This window comes from Anopheles merus, chromosome 2L (genome assembly GCF_017562075.2).
Source record: "Anopheles merus strain MAF chromosome 2L, AmerM5.1, whole genome shotgun sequence".
NCBI classification, from domain to species: domain Eukaryota; kingdom Metazoa; phylum Arthropoda; class Insecta; order Diptera; family Culicidae; genus Anopheles; species Anopheles merus.
Window position 1 is genome coordinate 49,506,632 of NC_054083.1, and position 16,529 is coordinate 49,523,160.

General features: G+C 46.3%; 1 protein-coding gene across 12 annotated transcripts in view; it reads right to left on the reverse strand.

Moving 5' to 3' along the window:
• Positions 1-16,458, reverse strand: part of LOC121593066 (hippocampus abundant transcript 1 protein) — a 32,216-nt gene extending 15,758 nt beyond the window's left edge. For 8 of the 12 annotated variants that reach the window (XR_006004719.1, XR_006004722.1, XR_006004720.1 and 5 more), the window contains exon 1: positions 6,224-6,311. Coding sequence is in view for 4 of the 12 variants with exons in the window: in XM_041915110.1 (XP_041771044.1) it covers positions 6,224-6,307 (84 nt within the window). In the remaining 8 variants the exon portion in view is untranslated. Of the gene's footprint in view, positions 1-6,223; positions 7,347-15,032 lie in introns of those variants that run through there. The other 4 variants (XM_041915114.1, XM_041915113.1, XM_041915112.1 and 1 more) reach the window with 4 other exon arrangements.
• Positions 16,459-16,529: the final 71 nt, after the last annotated feature.

Consider the following 16,529-nt stretch of genomic DNA (forward strand, 5'->3'; position numbering starts at 1 on the left):
GACCAATTCATACGGAATTCCCGCAGCTACTGATCACGATTTACTGCTAATGACGAACCGAAGCATAATCCGTACGATGCAGTAATCGCTAATTAGCGTAATTCCACACCCTTGCAGCACACACAAAAAGATACGATAAGTCGTCATTTTCTTCATTCCCTTCAGCTGAGATCATCTCATTTTGGCACGAGACTACAGCAGAGGAATAGGAAACAGAGCAAAAAAAAACAAACAGACAGGGAATGCGCATTCCAGTAATCAGACTAATTGTTACTGCTGCAGAAGACTCCAAAGGATCTTTCTTCTACACAACAAAAAACTCTACTTTCACGAAAATTTACGATGCGTCTCGATGTGGAACCTGAACCAACTCCATTTAAATCCAGCCACCACCAACTGCACAACACAAATCCCATCCAATGTCAAGCGGAAGTCGCGACCTCGGTGGTACCTCAGCCAGTGTCTAGAGAGAGAGAGAGCGTGGTGTCGCCTTCGACTTCCAGCGACGCTCGCGATGCTGCTTTCAGAAATCATCCAGCAGGAAATGGGCATAAATGAAATCAACAAACCCCTGGCATAATCACGCAGACACTGGCGACGGCCTAAGGTTCTGCTCCGGCATTTCCCCCAAAACCACTCGAAACCTCGCTCCAAAACTCAATTCCAAGGGAGGTATGGTTTTTCTCTACGACAGCAAGTTCATCACACCGACCCATCTCCCCCATCGCTACCGTAAACGAATGAGGATTTCCCCCCTTCCTTCAGCGCGTGCTAGTGCGCATGACCCAAAGGAAAACGTTGCCTCACAGAGCATATTCCAACGGGTTTTTGGAACGGATGCCGCCACCGAAACATTCCCTTTCCCTTTCGTACACGGGAAGGAGGTCTCGGGTCTCCCCTGTGCTTCTTTACCGGGATGGTGGCGGGGGGGGGGGGAGAGAATCAGGATGGTTGGTTCGCACGCTCTCTCGCTCTCGCGTGTGCTGCTGCCCGTGTGCCACACGGAAGGACAAGATGGATCCGGTTGTGCTAGACCAACAGCAATAACAAAGCAGGCGCTGGGAAAGCTTCTCTCGCACAAAAAAGATATGCCGACTGTATGTTTCTTCTTTTTTGCTTCGGATCGCATGTGTTTTTATGCTGCCGTATTCATGTATGTGTGTTCAAACACTCACACGCAAGCACTGGGCGGGTGCCGAACGGACGCCGCCATCATCCATCGAGCAGTAATTTACAACAGCTGTCGATAGCGCTTTTCTCAAGGTCTGCGCGAGTGCCGGGTGCACGTGCACTCACAGGCGACGACACGGGGCGGCTGGCTTCGGGTCGTTCTGTTTCGTTCTCTTTTTCCTTTCGCTGATGACGCCATCACGAAGGGAGCACCAACTCGAAATGAAATTCACCAAACGCAGGCTGGCTGCATATGGACGATGTGAAGCCTTCGCCCGAAGGAAGGAAGAAAACGAAGAAGTAGGTTCAAATGTTCGTTGGAATGTAGCAATCATAAAAAACGGCATTATTATGTGAACCTGCCATTAAGTGTCGTATCTTTTATTGTGATTTGGTCCATCAGCACACACAGCTATACACAGACATAAGGAGTAGAATACGTGAATACGATCAAACTTTGGTGATGTACAACCTCACTGCCTTCTGCAACCCATTTACGGGGACGATGAGAAGAAGGCGATAAAGCACTTTGCGGTGAACCACCAATGGGATGGAACCAACAAAAAAAAGGAGGACACCCGTTGTCCCGTCGTCAAGAAATCGCATTCCAATAAAGAAAATTCTAACGATATTATACATGCCAGTACAACGACCCACGTCGACCGAGACTCATATCGAGATGCTCGCACCGTTTCTGCTGAGCAAACAACACGCACCACCAACACACAGATAACACACAATTTCTCAAGCGTTTATCGACCGATCGCCGAGTGGGGCGCGCCATCGAAACCACCGAATAAGGACACGGATAACGGGAGAAAACCACACAATAATCCTGTGCCCGCAATCCGCATTTGCATGTCGTTCTTTTGCGTCTTGTGCTTCGATTCACTTCTTAAAAAGCACCTCAACAACTTCTTCCACTTGAACATTATAATAAAAATAATATCATACACACACCTCATCGTTTTCGCATATACATTTGTGGTCCATTTTTTTGGCCCCTTACCGAAATCCCCCAAAACTATATCTACAGCTGCTGCAGCTGGCAGCTATCACAAAGCGGGGATGTAACATAAACTTTGCTTTGCTTTTGCTAGCCCGGCCACCCCGCACCTCTTGCCAGCGGATAATGATGTGCCACCACCACTCTCTCTGGTGTCTTTTTTTTTCTCAAGACATTCCATTTCGTGCATACTCAGGCAACTTTTGCTTGCAAAAACAGAAGCAGCAGCAGCAGCCGGCAAACGATACAGCACTTGAAAAATATGGCCACAACCGAAGGGATCGGGACGCACAAAAACGCCTAAGAGAGGGAGAAAGAGCGAAGGCGAGACAAAAACCCAACCAACCTGGGTGGCAGCAAAAACCCATCACCCAGATGTAGATTAGTTGATTAATGGGTTGGGCGTGACTTTTAGCACAAACGCATCCATACACACAGAGTGAGTAGGTAGTATGGAGAGACCTTCTTTTTTAGTGTTTTGTTTTTAAAAAGGAAGCAATATCGCACACAATGCAGCAAAAGCGACAAGAGAGAAGCAATGCGCTACAGTTGTGGCTGGCAAGTTAATGTGTCATGTGGCATGTTATTATGAAATTGAAATAAGGGAAATCCTTTCATTCTAAACACAGCACCAGGCGTCTCCATCGAACTTCTTCTCAAATTAATGATCATACATAGAAGAGAGAATGGAATGATTTGAAGTAAAACTTATTTGCAAATCATTTACATGCATTCTTCTGGTAAATTGAGTCAGAAAAAAAGATTCCCACATAAACCACACAACATCATAATGGATCACTTTTGCATCTTGAATTTCCCATTTTTTTCTCTCTGTTCTTCTTCATGTCTCTTCCACTTCTCAGCGACAGTCATCGACATAATCAGGTACTTGTGTCTGTAAGGAGTTTCCCTCTTTGCCTCTATAAATAACTCAAGAGTTCAAGAAGACACTACTTCAAGTTTAAAAAGGCGATCCCCGTCTATTCCCACAACGCGACCTCATCTGCTAACGAACGAGTTATAATTATTCTTCGCCATTACATTTTATCTAAACCGTATCCCCAAAGCGTATGCTTATTACAAAATGTGTACCCGGACAAAATCGTCTGTGCTGATAGGAAACTCGTTTCCTTACGCAAACCGGCATATGCCGTCCAGACGGAGAGCAAACTCCATAAAACGTTGAATCGTTGGACCGTCTTTGCTGATCTTTCATATAATGCCAACAACCAGCACTCGTCCGGCGCGTTCGGGTTTTAAATTTCATGCACATTTACAATGGTCACCCAGGCAGGGAGGTGCTAATTTTGCACTTTCCTTTGAATGACTGCTCAAACACAATCATCTCATCAGACCCCCCCCCCCCCCCCATCGCCACCGTTTTATCGACCACACAACCGGACCCATTCAAACATTAAGCCGCCACCCAACAGCAGGAAGTAGAACACTATCCACCACCATCACCACAATCGACCGAGCCGAGCCGAGAGACCCAAGATAGCGAGGTGCTAAGAGTTTAGTCAATATTGACCAAAACGTCATCCGCTCGGCGAGTGCGCTCGCTCTCGGGGCTGCCAGCTGGATGCGAAAACACGTACCCCCTTCGCGGAGAGCTCGGTGTGTAGTAACTACGGTCTAATGGATTGGAATACGTCTCCCCCAATCCAGCCCCAGGGCTCGTCTCGTTCGGCACCACCGCAGTGTATGACAAAAGGTAAATTCGATTGGACCACGATGATTGGCGGCTTCGTTGGTACCTTCGGGGTCCAATCCAGCCACAGCAAACAAATGAATTTTTGGGGATGTTTTGAAAGAGGCCACACAAAAAAGAAGAACTGAAAGCAGCACATACACCACAATCCACTGCGGGATACTGAAATGACCAGATTATCGGTCACGGAAGCGAATACCAACCAGAGGTGCACTGTTGTAATAAGTTTATGGCACAGAAAAGGTCACAAAGGACCCTTGCGGGTTGCCGGTTTGGCGGTCCGCATTATGAACAACATAATTAAACACAAAAGCAACAAAAGCTGCCACTACGATTTGTGAAAGTTACTCATGAAATATGTAACATACAGCTAGAAGCAGGGGCTTTGGCTTTGTGCTCGGATAGCTTTGGATTATAGTAGGAATAATTCTATCCCTACCGATCTCATCCGACAACGCGACTTCTGGAAAGTTCCACAAGCAACAACCACAACAGATGATCGCCTTTTTTGTGGTACATATATAGCTGGCCTCCGATGATTGCCACCACCGCCAACAATCATTGTCGCTCTCATTAGCACTTCGATTGTGGTCCACAAGTTGGGAAGGAAGTTGTATCAGAAGCAGGTAATTCTTATTAGCATTCGCTATAATGCAGATGTTTTTGGAATAAAGTATACGCCACATTAAATCCTTTCCGAGTGGCGAGAGACCGTTTTGATCTTGGGAATGAAACAGCAACACAGCTCAAGTTCAAAGTAAAAAAATAAGCATTTTCTACAGAAGTAACTGTGCACCTTTCTAAACAAACAACAAGCTCGCTTTATACATTTCGAATTGGACCTACTAGCTTATCAAGGCTATATAAATATGTCAATAGAACAAATATGAAGTTAAAGTAGAGGTGAAAACGTTGAAAACATACATTTAGTCACGCTGTAGACAAGATTTAAACGCATGCCTAGGGATGTACTACAAGAAACGCTTGGCACTGTACCGCGCACTCGTTTCTTTAGCCCCACATTATGAACCAGTTTAGATTTTTTCTGAACTTGAAGTGATGATTCTCTCCATGAAGCGTTGCTCTGTTCTGTACATTCTGAAACACGATCAATACAAAGTTTCTATTTATCACCACAACTTGTGCCAGAGCGTCTCCGCAAAATAAAAATCTGTTTTTTATCCTTCTGTCAACATATTTACCAAACGACAAACGATACCTTTCCAACATAACCTTATAGAGTAAGCCTAACTGGTGCCAAAATCGATACCACCACCACAACTTCCTCTATTCTACACCTAACCAGCAGCAAACGACCAGATTTATATAGCAGAAAACTACTACTGCAAAAAAACAGTATACCAATCGTAGCTAGGGCAATGTTCCAAAGCGATTCTCGATTAGTTCTGGCTACATTCTAGCACTCTGTGTCCTTTGCCATGGTCAATGTACGCAAGGGTAGCTAAAAAACCACTCCCCCAATCAACAACACACCAGATTGGAGGCCGCCAACAACAGTATTTGATGTTCTCGCCATTAGCGGACGCAAGAGGAGAATCCTCCGATTTCGTGCCAATAGGCAGAGAAACCGGTTGACCTAGACCTCAGCACACACACACACACACAAAGGAGAGAAGGAGACCTCCACACTCCTCAGCAACGCATCCATCATCATTATCTTCACACCGCAGCGGGCGGCAAAAGATGGTCAAGCACGTGAAGTGACTCTACAACAAACACCACCACGTCAGACGATTCGTCTCGCGCGCGCCCTGCTCGAACGATTGCATTCCAACCAACCAACGTGGTGCAACAAATCATCGTTCGTCGTGTGATGACAACATCCCATCACCATCACCATCCAGCGCAGTTACCTTTTTGCCAGCGCGTTCGAATGATGATGCTGGGATCAAAAGTTCATCAATTTCAAACCTCTCTAGACCTCTCTAGTATCACACTTTCCACGTTCTGTGTTTTACGGACCCCCTCCTTCTTCGTGGAGGGTGAGATTGTGATGGTTTTTGATGTTCTTTTCGTTCCTTTGGTTGGTGCTGTCCTAGTACGGAGCTCAGAACGCCGTCAGAGGGAATGGAAGTCCCTGGTGGCAATTCGTTCTACTAAATCCTACAAAGAAAGACAAGTTTTAATTGTGTCCTTTTCGTCACAGTGTAAAACCTTGGACGTTGTGTCCCCAACACCACCAGAAAACAAGTGCCAACAAAAAGGAGCACCATTCCTCATCGTAGATACCGTTGCTTGCACACCCGCTTGTCTAGTTTGTACGGGCAATATTCACCCAAATATCACTTTCTAGCCCACATCACTCGAATACATACTCTGGAAGGTTGTTGTTTTTGGGCTGGCTGGCTAGGTTGCTGCTGCTGTGGCCGCGTTGGCTGTTGTGCTGCCGTGCCTTGCATTCCGCGTTAGTCTGTGTGTGCGTGTGTTAGCACCCGTTTTGTCCGAACCGTGCCAAAAATGTCTGTCTCCTCTTCGACAGGGCGGCGATGCAGCAGCACAATAGAATTTAGGGGGGGGGGGGGGGTATTGCGTTGCAACACACACACACAGCCAGACAGTGCTTCTAAAGCCTGAACAAGGTGCCTGCTGCAGCTGCTCACTTCACTTCTTTATTGATTCGCAATGGGGGAAGCTTTTCCACGGCAAACTGTCAACCGAAAACTTGCACGAAGGTATTGCTTTTCGCCAATTTGGAGCACCCTTGTTATGGCCTACTTGATTTCAGCTCCCCTTCTTTCGGAGAAATTTGGTTTCAGTGTGATTGCGTTTTTTTTATTTCTTTTCCTTTTCGAATGCAAATGCGAATTTTACGGATTTGGGATTTGGGGAAAACTCTACTATTATTGTCGCACCGAGCAAATGAAAACACACGCGCATACACTACACGCACAAAAACAAACACGACTGTGTGTACGCCCCTTCTGCCTTTTTGGGGGATAAAACGCAGCCAGTTTTGTCTTGCACTGCTGCACGGGGGGGAAGGGTTAAATCCTTTTATTTTCCACCACGCATTTTTATTGAAAATTCTTCCACACAGATGAGCTTTTCCTTCGCACAAACACACAAACAAACAGGCACCCACAAACCACACACGACTCGAACAGACGGAATAACAATTTTCACTGCATGCGAAAGTGCTCTCCCACTGTGGTTGCTGCGATTGTGGACACAAAGCTACATTCGGAGATCAGGCTGCAGAACAACAGGATGGCACGCTGTGATTGTCGCTTTTCTCCACCGGACAGAAAAGGGGGTCGATAAGTAAGCGGTCGTCGTCGTCGTCGCAGAGCAAAGAGTCACCGTTGCTGCAACGATCTACCACCGCCACCACAGAACAGCACCACCATTTTTGTTCACCGAAAAAATAAGAAACCAAAAACGACGACCAGCGACGACTTCATGCGCGTTCGATGGTAAACCACGAACTGCGGCCACCAGCACGAAGGCCACCCATCGGAAGCTGACCGATCGAGCTGGGAGCGGAGCGAGCGCGCGAGCATAACATCTCTTCTCTATCCCGACACTTCTCCCTTGCATTAGAACCTTCCGTTGGAGAGCGAGAGGACACAAAATAAACTAACCCGATGGGTCAAAGGGGGAAGAGGGGGGGATGCATGTTTACGTTCCGGGACGGGGGCTAATGGCCATGGTGGTGGTGGTAATCCCCCAAAAGAAGAGACTCGCTTGCTCGGTTCAACTGCGATGTACACTCTTCGGTTCAAGCGCTCTGCCGAGAGCTTCGTGCATTTGGAGTGCATGGCTTTGAGTGGAGGGCCCCACACGCTCATTCATTCACCCCAAAAGTGCAATGCAATGTGGTTCGTTCTCTTGGAGCAGTGAGCAGCGTGCAGAGAGAGAGAGAGAGTGAGCAGCGAGAGTGAGTGTTGCTGTTCGAGTCTCTCTTCCGCTCGGGTACGTCAACAGTGACAGATAAACTTATCGTTTAGTGTGTGCTTCAAACGATAAGTGCAAAAACAGGCAAGCTGAACAGTAGCAACGGAATGTTTTGCAGCTTTTTTTTAGGTTTTATGTTTAATCTAAGTTTTAAAAATATTTACGCATATTCTAGCATAATATGACGTTTCTGGCGAGACGGTTTGCTTGAGTCTAAACATTGTGTTTGAAATATTTCGCAAAGTTTTGCATTCTAATGTATTTAAATCTCAAAGTTATTCCCCACAAAAGGCAAATAAGTAATTAGTAGTACCCATAAGAGCGTAAAGTTAATTACTACCGATCCAATAGCAATAGATAAAACGTGACAAATGTCTCTCATATGCGTGTAACATATTATTACACAGCTGCTTGCATAAAACATGTCCCCGCAAACTCACGTGTTGCAAATCAAGCCTCTTCCTGCGTGCACCCATCAACGGTTTGAAATTGAAAAATGTTATTAATTTCTTCACGTTTCAAAACAGTGCGAACAACGAGCAAACGAGAGACATGATTCACTCATTTTACACGCACTGCTAATGCTCAGTAAATACTGCGGAAGGTAGCAGGAGCAGAACAACGGACAGAGCATACCGGATCATTCCAGAATTCGTTCTTCGCTTATCTATGCTAAAATGTTATCTACGCGCGTCTTATCTTCAAAAGGTTTAGAATTAACATATCTCTCACTGTATCTTTGTCATCGTCATCGTTTGCTTCTAAATGTATGCAGCATATTCTTCTCATTAGCGATAAATTACCTGAAAAGATAAAACAGAAGAAAAAAGAGATTATTAGCAACGTTAATCGTTTTCTGCAAGGGGTAAAGGGGTGAAGATCACGCCAGTTAGAGCATTATGTCATCCGGAACTGTACCCTCGTGTGCAGCAACTCGTCTTCAAATCAGGTTTACCTTAATAGCAGTAAATTTGCCTGCTAATTGCACACCCACCTCAACCAACTGGCGCTTCGGCGTTACTCACGCCCTTCAAAGCGCACAATTTATGCAAATAAAAGAGCACACCACGACGATACGATTGTTGCTGGCCCCTGTAGCCTGTATAAACGTATATGTACCTCCATTATCATCGGCAACACCCACGCATAATCGTCCGTTTTTTGCTACAAATCTCAGCACAAAGCAACGATAGTGCATGTTCTCATCGTATTTAATTGTCGCAAATAACGCGCCCCGAGAGCACCGAGTGCTCGAAATGATTAATTCCTCCGCTTGTTGGTCAGTAAGAATTAGAGATTAGAGCCGTCAAGTGTAGGCGGCAGTGGGAATTTGGCCCGGAAAAGCAGAAAGATAAGACCTACCGCTCCTTCTCTCTCGTGCTCTACCGAGTGCTAAAGTGGATAGAAGAGTGTTATTTGAGTGTTTGAAATTGTTTAAAGTAAAAAGACATGTTTTCTTTAAGGGGAAAATAAATTGCCAGCAACCCGGCGGGGGACACCAAACACGGAAATAACGCCTGAGTGTACATCCGAACGGCTTTCCGAAGACCTCGAAGACCCACACGAAAATGCATTGTGTGTGTCCCTCACCCTCTCCCCCACCCAACGGGGCACATTTTCACGCCAACACACGCGTACAGCCGTATCGTCTTCTCGACCACGTCCATGCTTGGGGATCGCGTGCGTACACAATGCGACGCAACAATGTGCACAAAACCACGAGACCAACAACGAAACTCAACGCAAACCCAACACAGCAAATAAAGCCCTACAATCATTCGGCCACACCAGTACACACACACACGCACACACACACACACTGGTGGCGAACCGAACTACAATTGACGTCAGCGACCAACAGGCCGGTGGCACGCGGGAAACCACGATGCCCTGCCAGCATGCCACCCGTCCCGGCAGTGACACACAAGAAGGTGACAATAAATTAGCTGAACTCGCCCAACACTCGACCACCAGAAGCTCGACTGGAGCAATAAAGTGATCAACCCCGCATCCAACTCGGAACGAACGAACGAACGAGTCGCCACTTCATAAGCGAAGATGCAAAATTGTGTGCTATCTTTCGATTTTGCGCTTCTTCCTTTTGTTATTATTACGCTGTCCAGCAAGCATAAATGAACGAGACTGTATTGCGGGACACACGAAGTATGAAATTAATCGCAAGATGTCCTCCTTTTCTCCGTCCGTTTCACTTTAAATTGAACAATCTGAATTTGAGTTGTTAAGATGAGCCACAAAAAAGGGGCAAGAGTTAATTGAGAGTAACTATTTTATTTGCATGTTGCAATCAAGCTGAAACAACCCTTACACGCTATGAAATCGTTTCATTTTTGAGCATTCAGAAATCACTTTTACTCTAACGCCTACGACGCTCGCTCTATACGTGACATCTCTAGCGATAGCGCAAGATCACGTCTCCGGCTACTGGCGAGACAGGGCAGCGGCAGAAAATTGCAATTGCACTTGATGCACGGACACGCAAACAACCAAAGTGCACTCATGCAAATTCAATCAGCGGGCAACAATTGCATTCGCGTTGCGCAATGGGAGTGGAAGAAGGAAACTTCTGTCTGCGGTTCAAGCCCAAACACATAGGAAATTTTGCCAATCTTCGTCTCGTCGTGTTAACTATAAACAAGGACGCGAGGAAAAAGCCCCGAAGGGTGAATAATAGTTACGAAATGAAAACGGGAAGAAAAATGATTCCAACTCAACGCAGGCACAAGCAAACAAGCACACATGTGTTGATCAATTTCAATTCATCTCAATCAATAGCGGCAGCCCCGGCAGCCAGTTGTCGCAGAATGCTCTCCTCGCTATAAATAACACACGCAAGGCAAACGGTTTAATAAATAAAAGTCACTTTAAAATGGTAAACCCCGTTCCTTGGTACGGCTAAAGGCACAAACAGGCAGATGGTGTTGCAGCAAGTCGGACGCGCTACTTTGACACACTTTATGGGTGCAAATTTTCACACTTTTCATTGGTCCAAAAAAATGTGCAAAAGTCTCAACGGATTGGAATCGTTTAGCAGTTACAGTGTAGCAGCAGTGCGGTAGCATTATGAAAAGCATGCAAAATTTAGCACCGTACAAAAAGCTTCCCAGGTGTATGAAGGTATCTAACATCTGGCACGGAGAAGTTCGATTTTGTTCGAGAAGAAATGAAATTACCTGTTCTATCATCTAGAAATATTAAATTAATACATGTTTGAAATACAATTCGCAGTAAATCCTTCTCCTAAAATGCCTAAAATACGCCGAAAGTAACATTCAACTCTCAAAAGGTACCTCAATTATGCTTTTCATCTCTAGCTCACACTCACAGCGCCTGACTGAGCTCATCAGCCCAACTTTGTAACCGTAATCAACTCAATTAATTAGTAACATTCGCTTTGAAGTCAACGCGACTCTCCACCGAAGCTACTTCCAAAGAAGCTTTAATGCGATTAACATAGTAAAAGTGAATTAATATAGAAATCCTTTCCTATCGCACAGGCACTATACAACAACAAAAAAACAGAAAACGAGATAAAACAAACCAAGAGCTGATTAATTAAAGCGATGACAAAATCAATAATTGGTCAATTTTGTGTGCAGCAACGATACAGAGTGTACAAACATGACTAATCGATCGTAGGACACGTTCAATCGTTACACAAAACCGGACCACACAAAAAGGGGTATCTAAACATGATAAATCCAACCATTCGGCCCTTATCGCCGTACTACACACGGACGAGGATGGTATCGTGTGCTCCAGAGGGATGAATTATTACATTGAATAATAGCATCGTGACACGGCCAAAAGTTGTACCACGACCGCTGCTGGGCGCCTTTTCGCATCCCTCACACCATTGGCTGATAACGATATCGAGAGAAGCTGATAATTGAAATTGCAAGCCATCAAACACACACACACGACGCGTTTGCAACCATTTCGCAACATAACCGTGATAGTGAGGAGCGAACGCGATTGAACGGACGGACGGTGTTAATCAGAAGCACATGGTAGGCTCGCTGCTGCTCGCTGCCCAGGGCTTGTGCAAATCTCATCCCAACATCTCGATCCGGGGAAGGGAATGTGGAACAAAATAATAGAAAAAAAACAGCAAAACCCCCCACCGTCCTCGCAAATAGGTCATGGCATGTAGAGCTATGTTGTTAAAAATCCATTTGTTTGCTTCCGGTTCAGCTTTCCGTTGGGGCTCAATCAAGGGGGTCGACACAGCGAGCCCGGGGTCCGATTGATGTGCAGAGATTGGATATGCCAATCGATTTCACAGGATGTTTGTCCGGTTTTGGCACCACTTACTGTGAGCGAAATGAGCAAGTAGAGTTGGCAAGGATGTGTGTGGGTAAAGTGGGGTGGTAAAAAAAACAGTCTGACCTTTTAAGCATTTTTCCGTCTGACACGTGTGATGAGGTAGGGAATGATAGTTGGGTCCGATATGGAACCATCAGATGCAGATCATTAACATGCAAATTAATTGTAGTAATGCATTTCTGAGAAGCCTTCAAACGCAGTCGCATTCGGGCAGCTGGGTTTAATTAAAAATGTAACTATAATTGGAGCGTCCATCTTTTGCAGTCCTGTTTGGCTGTATTGAAAAAGAGTTTTTCCAATTATTTAGCGTCTGCTTAGTGTAATTAAAAAGAATTCCTAAGGCCTCACTAATGAGTAGCAACATAAACTGATCAGTAACATATTATAGCAGAGGAAAACAACTTGTCATTTGCTTTAAAATGCCTAAAAATAATCTCGCTGGATGTATTAGACAAATATGACTCCCGAGGGCACCTCACGAGAGAAAGAAAATGAAACGAGAGAAAGAAAGTGAAAAATAGGTCACATTTGGTCGCAAAGACTGTTTCCCAAGAGAAGACTAAAACAAAATCCAAGTATTCGAGCAACCGCAAGTCTGCTGGTCTGCTAAATTTACGTAAGCTTCGAAAACGGGCGGTGTCCGTTGCCGTACGTAATGTCCATCTGCAAAAGAATTCCCTTTCGTACGTTTGTTTGTTTGTTTGTTTGTTTGATGGCATGAGAGCTGCTGCTCTGCTGGCGGGCACAAACACAACCAGAAGCAACAGTGCCGCATGCTATTTCCAGAGACCAACGCGCCCAGAAGATTCGTACAATCCTGCTTGCTGATGACGTGTGTCGGACAGATGTGTGGCGAGAGATGCGTTCAATGGATTGGAAGTCGTTTTCTATGACGATCTTTTTCTTTGCATAACGGTCCAACGACATTTACAGTGTCAGAAGGTACATGCCTAAAAATGAAAATAAACATTAAAAATCACTGCATTGCGAGTGGGAAAAGAAAAGGAACTGAAAAAGGCAACCGTCAGCATGCTTACGGTTGAAACAATAAACGAACAAAAAATACTCTCCATTCGCGATGCAAACGCACTGACACTGACCTACACGACAACTGAGCTCGGCGACACCATCACCAGCTTACCAGCCCGGGAAACCGGATTCCTCCCGGCCGACCAAAAACGGCTTGCGCACACATCAGACTCGCTCTCGTTTTACGAGCGTGAAAGGAGATAACGAGTAATGCAGGCTTTTGTAAATGTAATCCATCTAAATAGGTAATTTCTACAAGCTACCCGTCAATTTTGAACTTCAAAACAAACGCTCAACCCACATCAGACGCGTTTCAAACCGAAATGGCTCTGATAGGGCAAAGGGTTACGCATCTAGCGCAACACCACCTTTAGAAAAAAAAACTTGCTCCAAGCAAAACCTGGACAGGGTCACGTAAACACGCAGCTTTGAGCTGCGTTGGGGTAAGGAGGCGATAATCCCCTATCATTACGTACCTCCGGTGTTGCCCATGACAGTTCAAGCCCGCAGCTAACTATCACGGTCAAGTTCATGTACGTCCACTACCCTGTCTGTCCTCTTTCGTGCGATCTTCTCGAGGGCAACCCAACAGGCCCAACGTATCGAATGCTTCGGACCTGATCAGCTGAGCATACTACAGCTTCTGTAATCGGGGGACATGAGGCTGTGGTTGGAAGGAGGTGGCCAGTAGAAAGTACCACATCACAAGACGCAACTGACGCATGTGAGTGTGTGTTTCAGTGTTGTTGTTTTTTTCGTTTGCTTCATTCTCTTTTCACGTCTATTTCGTTGTTCCTCTTGGATTATCATGGACCTGCGGTGGTTCGTTGTTTTATTGTTTTTTCTTTGGGTTTTTTTTTTTATTTGGAAAGCAATCATCCATCTACCGGTACTGCTGAACCGTGATCTTTTAACGCACTAGAAGCAGCTTTTGAAGAGAGCGAAAACGAAGAGGATCCGGTACAAAAACCGGTTCCAAAAAGCATGCCGCCAATCCCCTCCCTGGGTGGTAACTGTCCCTCTGTTCGTTGCCCGAAACGGACGCAACGGATCGAATCGTGTCGAAGATCATCATCATCAGTAACAACGGCAGCAGCAGCATGATCGCGCATGATGCATCAATTAATGGCCGCTGTTCCGCCGTGCTAGCGTTACAATTGTACTTTAATTACTACTAACGCGTATTGCAACAAAACTTGACGTCGATCAAGTCGTGCGGAACACGGGAATAATTCCGATTCTAAAAACTACGAATGCAAATAGTAGAAAATAGGTTTTGCATCCCTCTTGCTTCGGCCATTTCTTCTCTACTGCTGTACGCTCGCTTGCTAAGTGGACGGTTTCTCTTTCTTTTCAAGGTGAACCCCGCGACCGACGGTGCTGTACGGTGTTTGTTTCGCCCTTGCTGGCGGGTTTTGTTTGTCCAGCTCGCGTCATCGCGGCAACAGATTGTGGTCGGTTTTGCTTTTTTTGCGTTTTTGCGTCGATTCATGCAAATTGCATTAGTACGCTTACGTACCCACAAACTGTCTTAGGCGGTTGTGTGTCTCACGTACTCCCTCCAAACGGCAGCTTGGCAGACACCGATTACAGCCGAAGGAAGGAGGGTGGTAGCTAAAATTCCCCCCAAGAGGGTTCACACTCCACCACGCTCCACCACAGCCCTGCATTAATTCGATTGTTCCGTTCGGTAAGCCGGGTCGATCGATGCAGCCGAAAAACACACACAAACATGTTGCCTATGGAAAACCGGAACTATCTATTCTCTTTTCCATCCCCGGTTTTTTTTCGCCAACCCTTAAAAAAAGCTAAAACAAAAACACGTTTAGTGACACAATCGGTTCACAATCGGTTTACCGTTATCACGCCGTCCTTGATGATGGCCGTCTTGCGGCTCCGCAGCACCATGATCGGTTTCCTTAGCGATTTTTTCGTCATGTTCGCTTTGTAGACCCCGCCGTACCGCCGATGCTGCTCCTCCTCGTCGTCCTCTTCCTCTTCCTCCGCCTCGTCCTCCACGAGCAGCCGTATCCTGTCGCGCCCAATCGTGTCCGCTCCGAAATGTCACAACAACGCAAATATTCGATTCCGCTGTGCGGGGGAAGGCCACCCGTACTGCTGCTGCTTCTCGGCCTACTGTTTATGATATGGAACCGGGAACGGAGGATGATGAAGGTCCCCCCACTACCTGTGCCACTCGTGCACCTGTGCAATCAAACACACACACACACACTCGTACCGCGCGTTTCCTGCCGCGTGTTTCGTGTGAATTAATATCGACGCGGCCGTGTGTTTTCGCAGCCTGCTCAGCCACACTACTGTCTTCTTCTTGTCTCCCTGGAAACCCGGAAATGATTTTAAGCGCTTCCCTGAAGCTCTCCCGACTCGGACCGGATGCGTTCCCTGCCGGATGCGATGTGCGCACTGTATTTATTGGATCCGGCCAGTTCGAAGCGAATTTTCGACATCACCTCAATAGCGCTGGCCCGGAACGTACATAGAATGGATCACCCACGGGGTTTTTTTTTGTATTCCACTACACGTATCGTGGCATTTTCCCGAGCGACCACACCAGCACACACACACACACGCTCACAGAGCAACTATTGTTGAGGATTTCACCACTTTAATGACCGCCCGGACAATCGCGGATATAAAACGAGCCAATCCGTCATAAATCACTCATCTTACAGTACACACAGGCATTCCGATTCGAAATTCGCGCAATGGATGCCGTTCTGCACCGTGACAGAACTTCTAGAAAACCGTGTCACCAATGGAGAACGCAACAGTGGCAGTGTGCCCACACACCACCACTCACACACACTCACTCACACACAGCACACACTAACTGCTGTTGGTCTTTCGTGGCTGATATTAATTTCATCCAAGTTGGGGTATTTTGTGCCCGCGTTGGGTGTATTGTTTCACTCGCGGGACACTTCTTGCTTCCCCTGCAAATATCTCAACCAGCCGTGCGTGCGTGCACAGGCTTGTGTGTGTGTGTCTCTCTGTTCCTTGGCTAGAGCAAGCCTAACAGGCCACAGAACCACCAAACAACACAATCCCGTTTACCTTCAGCGCGTGCAAATACCTTCGTACTTTTTGTAGCTAGCCGTCGCCGCCGTCACCGCCACAGCCACACGTATTTTTCTCACTTCTCGGCTGGATATTTTACTTGGCCCGTGCAGATGATGCACATACTTCGAGTAGCGCGCCTGGGTTTTTTTTGGGGGGGATCGCGCCGTCTCGCTTACGCTAGTGGGTGAAGGCTTTTGGCGAGAGTGCAAAGGAATTACGATTCGAAGTGCTTGACGGCTCGGTTGGACAGTGGGAGTTTAATGTGGACATTCG